This window comes from Lissotriton helveticus, chromosome 5_1 (genome assembly GCF_964261635.1).
Source record: "Lissotriton helveticus chromosome 5_1, aLisHel1.1, whole genome shotgun sequence".
NCBI lineage: Eukaryota > Metazoa > Chordata > Amphibia > Caudata > Salamandridae > Lissotriton > Lissotriton helveticus.
This window is the reverse complement of record NC_136065.1, coordinates 2,064,202,027-2,064,217,271: the sequence shown is the minus strand read 5'-3', so window position 1 is coordinate 2,064,217,271 and position 15,245 is coordinate 2,064,202,027. Positions and strand designations below refer to the sequence as shown.

Genomic DNA, 15,245 nt, shown 5'->3' with positions numbered 1-15,245 from the left:
CGGCAATGCAAAGTAGAGCTGACCAATGCCACCTACCACCGCACAGAGGTATTGCTCGAAGAACAAATTTCCGGATCCAGTCTGATGCCTCGGAAATTCAAAGGTAAGGAATCCGCAGCTAGATGTCTATCAGATTGCTGCATTTAAAGTGCAATTTTTAACATTTTAAATCGATTTCATATATACTAAGTAAAAAAGTGTACCAGTATTCCACTAAAGGGTGCGACTATTATAGTGTTTATTACCATCAGTAAAGAAACTACGATGCAAAGCCAATGGATACTTAGAGAACATTTGAATGTATAGATACGTTTGGTTTCTAAATATATTTACTACAAACAATGCTTTTTGCACAGCTCAACTAATGCAACACCAGTTACCTTGCTCTCCTTTGGGTAATTGTCATTGGCAGAGTGTGTTCTCTGCTCCTCAAGTTCCTCTGAAGTCCCGTTCACGGCTTCCAGTTTGTTTCCTCTCAACAAAGGTGGGATGCGTTTTCCGTTCACAGTTTTCAGGCCTCCATCAGGGGAACTGCGCTGGCTGCAGTTTGTAGAGGAGACCTGAGAGTCGCTGCTTAAGTCCACACCGCTGTCTGACTGGCTCATCTGCAAGGAAGAGGAGACTGGTAAATTATTTATAGTTTATATTTAGAAAAAATATAAACTGTGACACTGGAATTGAAATGTGTTGTTCAAGGAAGTGGGTGACCTACATATAAATTCACCATTACAATTTTGTTAGGTCCTTTTGCACATTTGGAAGTGCATTTGGGTAGAGTGATGTCAGAAATCAGGTTAAAAGGTGCTTTAAATGAAGGCTTGTAGTTGATAGGGTAAATGTACTATTCCGCTATTTCTGAGATGGCACTCTAAACTTGAGGAAAGTAACCTGGAAAACAAGTTACTTACCATTGTTAACGCTCTTCCTAGCAGACTCCTCCCCTTTTAAATCCTCGCATGTAGATGTTGAATAGTGTCGGGCTCGAGGGAAGATCCATGGGGTACGCCGCAGAGGATCTCGGAGGAAGTTGGAGTCTCTCTTCCTCTCTGGAGGGGTGCGGAGGCGGAAAGAAAGTGGGCATGGTTATAGTTTTGCCCAATGTGGAAGGCAGTGATAAACTTTGGCAAGGAAGGACAAGTGCGAAGCACAACCTTGTACGGATGAACCGACAGCAAAGGAGTCTTACAGGAAAGAGCCTGGAGCTCACTCACGCACCTAGCGGAGGTGATGGCAACCAGGAATGCAGTCATCAAAGCTAATAAACGAAGAGAACAGTTGTGAAGCAGCTCAAAAGGAGCACACATCAGAAAAGTAAGAACCAGGTTCAAGTCCCACTGCGGCATCACAAATGGAATAGGAGGGGAAAGGTGAGGAATGCCTTTGAGAAATCTATTCACAACAGGGGACTTGAAACGAGAGGGCTGATCAGGGAGCCTGAGAAAGGCCGAAATCGCAGAAAGCTAGCCCTTGATAGTGCCCAGATCAGAGCCCTGCTGGGCCAGAGAAAGAAGGAACAAAAGGACTTCTGAAAGAGGGGCAGAAAGGGGATCCACAGCCTTCGCTGTGCACCATGCCACAAATTTGTTCCACCTGCAGGCGTATACCGATTTAGTGGAGGGATGCCCGGCTGCCAGAATGATATCGCAGACTTCCAGAGGGAAGTCAAAATGAATCAACTGCCGCCGCTCAATCTCCACACATGCAGGTGGAGGCTGGACAGGTTCGGGTGGAGGACCGCCACCTGCTGCTGCACCAGAAGATTCTACCATAGAGGCAATCAAATCGAAGGATCCATGCTTATACTGAGTAGCTTGGGATACCAAACTTTGAGCCCAGTCCGGGACCACAAGAATGACTTGGGTCCCGGTCGCGCCTGATCTTCAGCACTCTGGGTAAAAGTGGTATTGGCGGAAAGGCGTACAGTAGACCGGAGCTCCACTTGTGCCAAAAAGTGTAGCCGAGTGAGTGACGCCTTGGAAATTCCAATGCGCAGAAGTGAGGACATTGTGCGTTCTCTTCTGTGGCGAATAGATCTAACCGAGGCTCTCCTCGCTGTTGAAAGAGACCTTGAGCCACCTCCGAGTGAAGACGCCATTCGTGATCCACCAGGCACAGGCGGCTGAGTTCGTCCGCCCTGGCGTTCAAAGAACCTGCCAGGTGTTGAACCATCATGGAAACGCCTTGACGCACCAGCCATGTCCAGAGGCGCAGAGCCTCCTGACATAGGGTCCACAACCCTACCCCGCTTTGTTTGCTGCAATACCCCATAGCGGCGGTGTCGTCTTTAAACACCTGTACCACCCTCCCCTTGACAGAGGGAAGGAATGCTTTCAGTGCAAGAAGGAATACCCGTAGCTTCAGAAGGTTGATCTGGAGCCGGGACTCCGCCGGAGACCAGAGGCCTCTGGCCTCTGATCTCTGCCTCTCCCATGTGGCCAGCACATACCAAGAGGGAGGCATTCGGCACCACTGTGTGCTCCGGCTGGGGAAGGGAGAGGGATCTGCCGCTGACCCAATGCCGATTCGTGAGCCACCACAGCAAAAGATATGGACGTAGTCGGACAGGTTCCCCTGATGCTACGCCCACTGGAACTTCGGTCCCACTGCAGAGCCCACATATGCAATCTGGCATGGTTGGTTAGCAGGATGCAGGAGGCCGTGAGGCCCAGCAGGTGAAAGGTCGTCCTGACCGAAACCCAGGACAATGGTTGAAAAATCGGAATTATAACCCGAATGTCCTAGACTCGCTGTTCGGGAGAATACATCCGAAACTGCACTGTGTCCAGAACCGCTCCGACGAAGAGGAGGTTTTGATAAGGAATCCGGTGCGACTTAGGCACATTGATGGAGAACCCCAGCAAATGCAGGAGGTCGGCCGTAGTCTGGAGGTGGGAGATGACTGTTTGGGGCGAGCCCGCCTTCAACAACCAGTCGTCGAGATAGGGGAAGACTAACCCCTGATCTGCGCAAATGAACTGCGACCACCGCCATCACTTTGGTGAACACCCGAAGGGCGCTGGTAAGGCCAAAGGGAAGCGCCTGCCCTACCGTGAATCGCATGCAACGCCGGTGGGCAGGCAGGACGGGGATATGAAAATACTCGTCCTGCAGGTCCAAAGCTACCATCCAGTCTTGCGGGTCGAGGGCAGACCAGACCGGAGCAAGAGTGAGCATCTAGAACTTCTCCTTTCGGAGGAAGTGAGTGACGCTCCGAAGGTCTAAGATGGGACGCAAGCCTTTGTCCTCCTTTGGAACCAAAAAGTAGTGGGAGTAACAACCACGACCTACTTCAGGCATCTGAACGCGCTCGATGGCCGCCTTGGCCAAAAAGGTCATAACTTCCTGCTGGAGAAGTGCCAAGTGATCCCCCGACATGCGGTGAGACTGTGGTGGCATGGCTGGGGGGCTGGGCAGAACCCACCTGTCCGATGTGATGGTGCGCCAGTGGTGGAGGTGATGGCGGAACCTGCCACCCACTAGCGTCTGGTGGGCCTGAAACACCGGACTAGGAAGATTTAGAGGCAGTGGCAGCAGGGGCGGTGTTGGACTGACCGGCACGCTGGCCCAGTGACCGGACTCTGCGGGTCTCAGGTCCGCTGCTGCGCTGAGACTGTTGCTGTGCAGGCCTGTAGCTCTGAAACGAACATGCTTGGACACCCCTTCCTTGACCACGAAAGGAGCGAAAAGCAGAAGCTGAAGGAGTACGTGTGGCCGAAAGGCCCAAGGACTTGGCTGCAGCCCGCGAGTCCTTAAAACGCTCCAACACGCAATCTGCCTTATCGCCTAACAGGCGAGTGCCATCAAAGGGCATGTCCATCAATGTGTTGTGGACATCCCCAGAAAAGCCAGTCGTTCTCAGCCAGGCGTGGCGGCGTAGCGCCACTGTCGTAGAAATCGCTCTGCCCAGCGAGTCAGCAGTGTCAAGACCACACGGATCGGGAAGTTGGCTGCGTCTCTCTCCTCAGCAATAGTTTGGGAGAGTACTGTACGAGCCTCCACCAGACACTGAGGTAGCACTTGCGAAACCGCATCCCACACAGAATGGGAATAGCGGCCCAAGAGACATGTAGTGTTCACAGATCGCAGTCCAGAACTGGCGGAAGAAAATATCTTCTTCCCAAACTGCTCCAGTTTCTTGGATTCCCTGTCTGGTGGTGCGGAAGGGAAAGTGCTCAGGGATGCAGAGGCCTGGACAACCAAGCTCTCAGGGGTAGGGTGTTGGGAGATAAACACACGGTTGCCCGGTGCCGGGCAATGCCGTCGGGCCACGTTCTTATCCACAGGAGGCCCTGTGTTGGGCCTGGACCAGGTGCCCAAAAGAACGTCAGAGTGCATCATTTAAGGGCAGCAGCGGCTCCGTAGAAGAAGAAGCCGGCCGAAGCCCCCATGTCAGGAGGTTAGTCCTGACTGCCACGGTAGGAAGCTCGAGGTGAAGAGCCTCGGCTGCCCTAGGCAACACCATAGAATGGGAACGACCCTCCTCCGTAGCCACGGTAGAAGGAGACAGTGAGCCAGGTTCCAGAGTATAATCCTGGTAACCTGCATCCCTCAGATCCTCATTGCAGTCCAGGTCTAACTCGCATTGTGCTGCAAGAGGGTCTTCAGACCCCTCCCAGTCCTCTCCGGCCTCCACATGCTGAACAGGTGGAACATACGGAGGTGGGGGCAAGAAAGGGATCGACACCCTTCCTGTTATAGTCTCCACGTCGCGGAGAAAGCCAGGGACGGCGTCGGCCAGGACAACGGTCAACCCCGGTGGTGGAGCTGTCGATGTCGGTGGAGATCATACAGGGCCAACCGACATGGGACGGGGATCCATATCTGGATCCATGGGGGTCTCTTGGCGTAGAGACCGAAGTCGTTGTCGACGTCAGAGCCGGAAATGTCGAAGCACGAGGAACCCCAGTCGGGCTCGCGGGTCCCCAAGGCGCACCGGTGGGCCAGACAGTCCGAAGACATGCGCCATGGCTGACAGGAACTCCTGCAGCTGGGCTGGAGTCGCCGATGGACCCAGAAAGGCGGGTAGGCCATCAGCAACTGCGGAGGCTCTGCCGGAGCCACAGGAGCGGGCCGGTCCCTTGACTTCCCACGGGACGGGGACCTGGAATGGCACGGATCAGACTCCAGAGCCTCTAGCCACTTTTGGGACCGCTCCCGCAAAGTTTTCGGAGCCATAGCCCAGCAGTGGGGGCGCGACTCAGAGTAGTGGTCGTACCCCAGGCAGTATTGACACTCACAGTGCGGGTCCATCACCGACATCGTGCAGGGACAGGCTGCGCAAGACTTAAAACCAGGCATCCCTATGCACCTTGGAGTGCAAGTACTTAAAAGACAGAGACAAATGTCCCAAAAAACTCAGTCAAAAAATGACTGGGGATACCGCTCTCTCTGGATCTGTGCTTGATGGCGGGGAAAAAGAAAGAACTGACGTCAGCACGCGTGGGAGCGTCTAAGTAGCTCCAGCTACATCATCTCGGCGACTACGACGCAAACGACGTAGGCTGAGCCGTACGACGACTCCTACCAAGGAGCATGGGTACTGCTGATGAAAACTTTCCGGATCCAGTCTGACACCTCGGGATGTTCTAAGGTAAGAAATCTATCACTGTCTCTTTCAGATAAGAGGGATACTACCATCAAGGACACCAAGGAGCAGCTGACTCTTATTCAAAGTGACCTTGCCGACTATAAAAACTATATGGTGAATCAGAAAATTAAGGGTTTAAAACACAACCTTGAGCGATTTTCGCATGAGTGGGCTTTCCCTATGTGGAAGATAAGGATTAGTTACTTACCTGTAATCCTAGTTCTCATCCAGGGGTATACTCATCAAAGTCATTAGCTATGAATAATTCCCGCCCATGTGCGGGATCCCGGAGCATATAGAAAATACATATAAATATATATCTATACGAATATAATAAAGAGAGCCCAAACCTTTGAGGCGGGTAATCTCAGGAACCACAGCACCAATCACAACACCCAATACAGCGTTGGAAAGGGCAGTTGCAGCAGAAGGACATAGGCTATGCAGACGCCCACCATATACATTTAAAAGGTAAAAGAACTGTGCCAGCAAAGTAGTCCCTTGTGGGCGTGTCTGCGTTGTGCTGTGGGCGTGTGCGGGGGGCGTTACAAACGCTAGGGGCGTGTGGTACGTTCCGCCCTTCATGCCATTTCTCATATCGTGAGCTGTGGGTGTGTGCTGGGGGCGTGATTACGGAAAAAAAAGCGAGCGTTGTGCCTAATATTTCATTGTTTTTTCTTCCCAGGTTCTGTACATTCCAGCTCCGGGTATCCACCCCTGCTCCCTTTAAATACCCCTGCACCCCATAATCATAACCCACCCTTATTCCTTAAAATACCCCAACACCCTTAAACACTAACCCATCTTAACCCTATAAATATACCCCAAAACCCAAACCGATCCCTAAAAATACCCCTGTACCCCAAAACCCAAACCTAGCCCTGAACCCTAAAAATACCCCGTACCCCAAACCTAGCCCTTTACCCTAAAAATACCCCTGTACCCCAAAACCCAAACCTACCCCTAAACCCTAAAATACCCCTGTACCCCAAAACCCAAACCTAGCCCTGAACTCTTAAAAAACCCTGTACCCCAAAACCCAAACTTACCCCTGGAACCTAAAATACCCCTGTACTCCAAAACCCAAACCTAGCCCTGAACCCTAAAAATACCCCTATACTCCAAAACCCAAACCTAGCCCTGAACCCTTAAAATACCCCTGTACTCAAAAACCCAAACCTAGCCCTGAACCCTAAAAATACCCCTATACCCATACCTATCCCTGAACCCTAAAAATACCCCTGTACCCCAAAACCCATACCTATCCCTAAACCCTGAAACTACCCCTGTACCCCTGTACCCCAAAACTATATCTGAACCCTTAAAATACCCAAACACCCCAAAACATATACCTCAGTACCCCAAAACATATACCCCTATACCCATACTTACCTTATCCAAACAGTAAAAAAAATATGCTTTTACCATTCATGCATTTACAACGAATTTCGTTGTAAATGTATGCGTGGTAAAAGCATATAAAATGTAATGCCATGCGTTATAATGGCATTGCGGTGTCATGGTACTTTCGTAATTAAAGTATGCGGAGTGATGGTATGCGGAAAGAAAGTTGCGGAATAATGGGCGTTTCCCCTCCCCCGGCAAGTACATTGGTGGCACGGCAGCCCACATCTCCAGCAACACACATTTTTTCACCACCGATTTGAAATATGCACAGGTCTCTCTCATTGATGCCCAGCACCGACATACACTTTTAGATACACCTCCCGCCACAAGTTCTAGAATTGCAAACTTTAGAGCTACGTTCGAATCTCGGCATCAGCTCAACATCCTGTGATTACAGGCAAATCGCTTTGTCTCCCCGTGCCTACCACAAATGAATGAGTTCTTTTGTAATGTAAATTGTGCTCATGCCATGTTCTCGAGTTCGCGCTATATAATATTGCAAGGAAAAATAAAGTAGGGAAACTCGAGTTCACACACCACTGAACGCGCACTCTTAAGTGCATCAGCAGTGCACTGTGAATCGGGGTGTTTCACAGGCCTGTCACAGATAAGAAATGCTATCAAAACGAAATCCTACAAAACAATTCATACCCAGACAACGGGGTGGTGGTGTGTGTGAGTGTGTGTGAGTGTGTGTGAGTGAGAGTGTGTGAGAGTGTGTGAGAGTGTGTGAGAGTGTGTGAGAGTGTGTGAGAGTGTGTGAGAGTGTGTGAGAGTGTGTGAGAGTGTGTGAGAGTGTGTGAGTGTGAGTGAGTGAGTGAGTGTGTGTGTGTGTGTGTGTGTGTGTGTGTGTGTGTGTGTGTGTGTGTGTGTGTGTGTGTGTGTGTGTGTGTGTGTGTGTGTGTGTGTGTATATATATATATATATATATATATATATATATATATATATATATATATATATATATATATATATATATATGTCCTACAGCATAGTTACATAACCCAGGGTAGCGAGTATACCTGCCTCTTTGTCTTTCAATTGATAAATACCTATGCAAATCAAAGGAATAGCAATCTCTTCAATAAAGCGTAGGTGCCAATATAAAAAAACACTATTATTCTGGTACAGCTTGTGTGTAAATAGCACCATTCCAATGTGGCTCCTACAGGTGAGCAAGTCCGGCATCACACAAAGGGGCAAAGCTTGAATGAGGTCATAGGGCGGGACTACCATAGTACTTTTGGGACACGCTCCTGAAGGAGCGCATGAACACTCTGGGTGACCGGAAGGAGTGCAAGCCAGATACGTCCCTGGGCGCGGTTTGAGTAAGACAGCATGACCGTGGGCTGTGAGGATGCCCGACGATTGATGTGAGCAATAACACAAAACCATTGGTTCAGGGGTAGTATAGCTGAGTGTTATGCTATGTCGAGTAGGGGCACTCACGAGATACAATCATTAAACACAGCAAGCAGAGCACAGATATGATGGTTCTGGTGGGTTGCAAAGATCTATGATTCTACCGAACATGTTAGATGTATGGATTGGACTAGCACGTATCTATTATTATTTGTGTATATATAACCACAGGTTGACGGGCGGCAACGGATTACCTACAGGGGATGCATGGCTAAAAAGTTGTGAGCACCTCCCCGGTGGTGTGTTGCTGGTATGAACTTTGATAGCAACCACCTGGTAAATATATTATCACCTCAGATTTGCATGTGTTAACTTCTGGGCAATGTTGCTAGTTAACAATTTTAACGTGTTTTCAAAGGTTGGCACCATCTCATTTATCGTTTGCAAATCACCATAGGCTATGCCTGAAGTACCAGTGAGGTGAAGACTGGTCCAAGAGCCCTGATGAAATTGCCGCAAGTAATTGGCAATTAAACAGGTTTTTTATTTATAAATTTGACACTGTGACATATATGAATAAATGAAATTCATATAAATAGGGGATGAAAGAAAATAGGCAATCCCAAGATGTCACGTATATAAAGAAACGTGTGTCCTTAAGGAGGAGTCCTTTGTTGTTTATATAGGTCTTGAGTGGGGGGCGGCCTCCTCCTTCTTTCCCCCTGTGCTCCAAGTAGAGTGATGAAATTAAACAGGTCGGCCTTTCCCAATTGAAATTGTCGAATACATGCCGTTCTTTTAATCTGAGTGTGCACCCAGCATTCAATAAGGTATGTATATCTGCGAGTGAGTTAAAACTCATTTTAGCTTGGAGAAGCAATTTTCTTCTCTTTCCTCACTAGGGTCCAGTTGGCGTTGAATGACAAGCACTTACTGTGCATTCTCGCACATGTTATTACTTTCTTTTTCTTCACTGTTGAAAATTAGGACACTATTTTTCTTTCTTCACGGTCAGGAAAGTTAGCAATGATGATAGCGTGAGCAAACTGGTGAGTACCAACCAGCAGCTCCCTTGGTATTGTGAGGTACTTTCTGACCTCGAACACCTTTTTTTTCTATTTATCTTCTTGGTCACACTCGCAAGAGGAAATGCCATTTGCTGTATTGACAAACAGCTAAAATTGAACACTTGGATCAGGATGGGACCGACGCACACATTACTACTTGTGTAACGATATATCTGTAAGAGACATTAGTTAGTGATAGATTCCTTACCTTAGAATATCCCCAGGCGTCAGACTGGATCCGGCAAATTTTTGCATAGCAATACCCCTGCGCGTCGGCAGGCGTCCTCCGCGTCCGTCGTCGGCGTCGTTAGCGCAGGGATGACGTCAACTGAGTACTTAGACGCCGCCCATGCGCGCTGACGTCAGTTCTTTTTTCCGCGCCAGCTAGCGCAGATCCAGAGACGCTCTACCCCTTAGTCATTTTTTTTACTAAACTTTTTTGATCTTTTGATCATTGCTCTTTTCGAGTCTTCGACTTAGACGGTGCCGGTAGGGATGCCCGGGTTTGAACCCTGTTCCAAGTGCGACCGACTGATGTTGGTTACCGACCCCCATCGCCGGTGCCTGAAGTGTTTAGGCCTCGAAATTTTCCGGATCTAGTCTGACACCTGGGGATATTCTAAGGTAAGGAATCTATAACTAACGTGTCTCTTTCCGATATTTTTTTTAAGCCAGCCTTTGGGCAGATAATGTTAAGCTGCCCCTTGTGTCCTTGAAAAGATTTGGTGTTCTTGTATAATCAGGTTTTGTATATTATGATTTAATGAGTGGAGGGTAACCTGATTATCCAAAGGTAGGCAGAAGTAAAGTTAGATTACACCTTACTCTCTATTTGTGGCAGTGTGACGGAGCAGTAAGGCTTTATCAGAGGACAGTGTTCAGCATTTGTTGTACCCACTCAGTCAGCAAATGAATTCACACGCTCAAAGACTGAAATTCAGACCAATTGCTTTTGTATAAAAGGAAAATGATACTTACCAGTATGCATCTGTTCCTGGCATGTAGAGCTGCAGATTTCTACACTTTGCAGTAGATCGCCACCTGGTGTTGGGCTCGGATGATTGCATTTTGTCTTCTTGGAAGAAGTCTTTGTAGTCACAAGATAGGTGACTCCTCCCTGGGACAATAGTGCGCATGGGCATCGGCTCTATCCTTAGATTGTTTTTCGCCATGATGGGAAATGATGAAGTTAGTAGAAATAAAGAAGGGATGTCCATGCATGTATATCTAATTAAGATAAAAAACTGGAACCGATACAGGTCCAGGGGAGGCCGTGTAGAAATCTGCAGCTCTACATGCCAAGAACAGATACATTCTGGTAAGTGTAGGAGGATGGATATCGGACTATGGTTACCCCAGATTTTTTGCCTTGTGTTTAGCTGGGTTTCGACTTAGTTGGCCTGGGATCCTGCTAATCAGGACTCCAGGCTATCTGCTCTCACTGTAAAATAGACTTCATGTACCCTAGGTACATCTCCAATTGGATATTGGGTCCCCTTATCAGCCCCTGTATAGTGTACCATAGGTACCCAGGGCATAGGTGCATCCAAGGTCTACAGGGGCTGCAGTATGTATTATGCCACCCCTGGCTGGCCATCCAAACTGACACAACTGGCTGATCACTCAGCTGGGGCAAGGTTGTGTAATCACCCCTTGCTTAGGTATAGTATTCCTATATCTACCGTTATATATAGACACACAATAACCTATAAGTCACTCCTATGGCAGGCTTTAAGAATCCTGGAGGCAGAGTGCTTGGTTATGTGTGAGATGGTGCTCTAGCATGAGCTGAGCCTGTCTGCAGCTTTCGGAACCCATGTCCTTAAAGCTGTTCTATGATATTGCCAAACATATACTCTTATGTGCATTATGAACCTCGCGGTTAAATGCTAACTTTGGTTTGGCTTTATCCAAACATGTCGTTTAAGGTGTCATACGCTTTGGAATACTACCACCTCACCAATTCTGGCGACGGGGGTAGTATTCCACCCTTCTAGAGGGAGAAGACATGTTATTACTGACTATCCCGGTTAAAGTTAAACAGAGCCCCAGCGTCACGAAATGGACGCTGCTGCCACAGACACAAGTCTGACCTCCTGCTGCTGGGAGTCCTTCCAGTCACGGAGGTTTGGACAATAGGTTTCGTGCCTGGGGAGGTGCCGAGCACCACCCCAGACAGGACTTTGTGTATTGGGACAGGGAGGGCTGAATAGATTGAGACACTGCCTGGAGCACTCTAGGTGCTCCATGCATACCCCAGTTCAAACCGGTTGCTGGGGCACTCCAGCCCCAGCTCTGGCGCGAAACTGTACAAAGGAAAGGGGGTGTAACCACCCCCCTTCCTGGTCCCACCCACAGGAGGGACCTAGAAAGTAATCCAGCCCCTTTTAGTTGTATAAAGTTAGGAGCTGAACCCTGAAACCTCAGATTAATCCTGACTGAAACTGACACGAAACTCTGGAACCTTCAACGTTCTGCTGAAGACTGAAGAATCTCCCTTGTGGCCAAGGAGTGACCACCCTGGGCAACCAGGCACCATCTAGCAAATCAACGGCTTGCTTTGTCGACGCTTCCCACCGGAACCCGAGCACAGAGCCTGACAATTCCCAGACTTCCAGACCTCTCTGACCCTCTCTTCACGACTGCAGCATAGCTGAGATCCGTGGAGGCAACGAGACACGTAGGACCGGACATCTTGAAAAGCCTGCAACTTGCTAACTGTGCAGCTCCAGAGGCATCCTCAAAGCTGTGCACTGGGGACTGAGAAACCCCGAATCAGAGCTCCACCTGCACCGAAGATCAGCCCTCCACACTCCACGAGTTCTGCGTGGGGCCCTTCTGCTTGTGTTCTGCTCGACGCGTTGTCCTGTTGCTGGCCCGTTGGCTAGTAGCCTCTGTGAATTTTGAATCACCTCGTTGGTCTGGTTGCGCCAGACTGGCCCTTGCCTCACTGTAAAGGTGAGGCACCCCAGACCTTGCTGGTCTGCACCAGAAGCCTTTGTTGTATCCTGCGTGGGTTGCCTTTGCCAAGGATTGTTGACTCCAATCCGGAAGTCGACCCCTCCGTCTGTGAGAACCTTCGTGGGAAAGCTCGTCTCCAGCACCTGGTCGTCGTCGTCGAAGCCTCCTCGTCCACGTGGCTGCAAAGACAAGCTTCAAGACTGCACCCGATTGCTCCTCGACATCGTCTGGTTCCGTCCTGGTTCCACCCGGTCACTGGCTACTGACCTAGACTCTATCCCTTCTGCTTTCAGGTCTTCCTCATCTTGACCCGGACAACTTCCTCCTGGTCGCCTGCAGCATCTTTCTTCAAGGCTCCATAGACTTCAACGACGAAACCCGACATCTTCACACCTATGTACCCGCCGTCCGTGGGTGAGGTAACGAGAGTACTTCGGTGCTCTCAAGGGTATTGACTATCCAAGTGTCTAAGCCTTTAGTGGTTTCCTCCTAGCTAAGCCGGAAGTGTCCTAAATCCTTCTAAATCTAACTTCTAAGTTCCCATTGACTTTGCATTGACTCCTGCGTGTGTGTAAAGACACTGCACGCGCCACCCTTGGGCCTCCTACTTCTAAACCAAGGTTTAGATAGTGTAGCCCCAGCGATTCCCTAGGCCTTTCCTTTTCCCGAGACGTGGTACTTATACCACTTTCTAAGTATATGGTTTGCTTCGCCCCTAGGTGCAACTTAACGTATTCTAACTAAGTGCCTTGATATGTGCTTTTGCCTCTGATCTCAAAGAGTTCAGAGGAGTGTGTTAGTAAATAAATACATATATATTTTATATATATCCTGTGTGGTGTCCTTTCATTTGATATTCAAGGGGTTACATATGGTAAAACAGCTGGCTTTACACGCCCTCAAGAGTCTTTTAGCCTAAGACTGTTCTGTCCATGCTACCACTAGGATAGCTGGTCTATAAGGTTGACTTACAACCATCACCATAAGGGTTGTTTGGACTGGTGCAAGGTGATCACTAGCATAGTGAACATCATATACCAGGCCAACTTCTCACAGTAAGTAGTATTTTCCGTTCGAGGCATATGAGCTGCAGATTCTACACGTTGCATTGATTCTGCAGTAGTATCTCCCCTAGCGGTGGTCACCTGTATCCGTTGCAGTAGTTTGAAAGAGTTTTGATGACAGCTTGGCCTACTGCAGCTTGCTGTTTAGCTTGAACATCAACACAATAGTGTTTAGTGAAGGTGTTTGTTGTAGACTATGTTGCTGCCTTGCAGATGTCTTATAGGGGAATGTTCCCTAAGAAAGCCATGGAGGCTCCTAGTTTGTGTGTGGAGGGTGCTCTAGGAGGAACTGTTAATGTGCGTTTTGCCTTCTGATAGCATATTTGTATAGATTTAACAATCCACCTTGCAATTCCCGATTTAGAAATGGGGTCGCCTTTATTTGGTGGAGAGAAAGCTACAAATAGTTGCTTTGTTTTGCGAAAGGATTTGGTCCTATCGATGTAATAGAGAAGAGCTCTTTTGACATCTAGTGTGTGTAGAGCTCTCTCGGCTACGGAGTCTGAGTTTTGAAAAAACACTGGTAACTCTACAGATTGATTTAGATGAAAAGGAGTAAATACTTTAGGAAGGAATTTAGGATTAGTCCTGAGAACCACTTTATGTTGTAATTGTAAAGAGTGGTAATAGCAATGAGGAAAGCTGTTTTCCATGTGAGAAATTGCAGTTCACATTTATATAAAGGTTCAAAAGGGGGCCCCATGAGCCTGGTAAGAACAATGTTTAGGTTCCACACTGGAGAGGGTAGTAACCTAGGAGAAATAATTCTTTTTAATCCTTCCATAAAAGCTTTTATTGCTGGTACTCGAAACAACAACATATGTTGTCTGTTTTGTAGATATGCTGCAATGGCTGCAAAATGTAAACGTATAGATGAATATGCCAGATTACATCTCTGTAAATGGAGAAGGAAACAGATAAGATTTTGGATAGAAGCATCTAAAGGATCAATTTGATTATTAGTGCAGTAAATGGCAAATCTTTTCCATTTAGCAGCATAGCAAGCTCTAATAGTAGGTCTTCTGGGTTCTTTAATGCTATTCATACAGTCTGGTGGCAGGTTAAGGTAACCAAACTCTAAGACTTCAGGAGCCAGATAGCCAGATTCAGTTGACCTGGATCTGGATGCCTGATGTCTCCATAGTTCTGCGTTAGCATGGATGGTATCAGACAGTTTTTGGTGTGGAACTATAGAGAGTTCCAGCAGTGTGGTGAACCACGGTTGGTGTACCATGTGGGAGCTACCAGGATTAGTTTGAGAGACTGTTGTCTGAGCATAAGTACTACTAGTGGTATTAGTGGGATTGGCGGAAAAGCGTACGCAAATCTTCCTGACCAGTTTATCCATATTTCATTGCCCTTGGACAGCGGGTGTGGAAACCTGACGGCGAAGGTCGGGCATTTTGCGTTTTCGTGTGAGGCAAACGGGTCTATGTCTGGATGACCCCACTTGTGAAAGAATGGTTGAAGAACTTGCAGATGTAATGTAGTTCCCATTCGTGAATCTGTTGCGTCTGTCGACTTAACAGATCGGCTATATGATTGTGAACTCCTGGAAGGTGTTCTGCAAGCAGATATAGGTTTGGTGGAATGGCCCATCTCCAAATTTTTTGTGCGAGCTGGGACAGCTGCAGGGAATGTGTGCCTCCTTGTTTTTGTATGTAGTACATGGCTGTCATGTTTGCAGTCCGGATTAAGACAGCGTTGTTCCGTATGTGCACTTGGAAGGTCTTTAGTGCTGGGAAAATTGCTAGCACCTCTAGGTGATTGATGTGAAGCACCTTTTGTTGAGCGGTC

General features: G+C 48.2%; 1 protein-coding gene across 13 annotated transcripts in view; it reads right to left on the bottom strand.

The window, feature by feature from the left end:
* Window positions 1–15,245, bottom strand: part of PRRC2A (proline rich coiled-coil 2A) — a 1,857,131-nt gene that overhangs the window by 526,602 nt on the left and 1,315,284 nt on the right. For all 13 annotated transcript variants that reach the window (XM_078645954.1, XM_078645958.1, XM_078645955.1 and 10 more), the window contains exon 21: window positions 381–605. In XM_078645954.1, coding sequence (XP_078502080.1) covers window positions 381–605 — 225 coding nt within the window. The remainder of the gene's footprint in view (window positions 1–380; window positions 606–15,245) is intronic.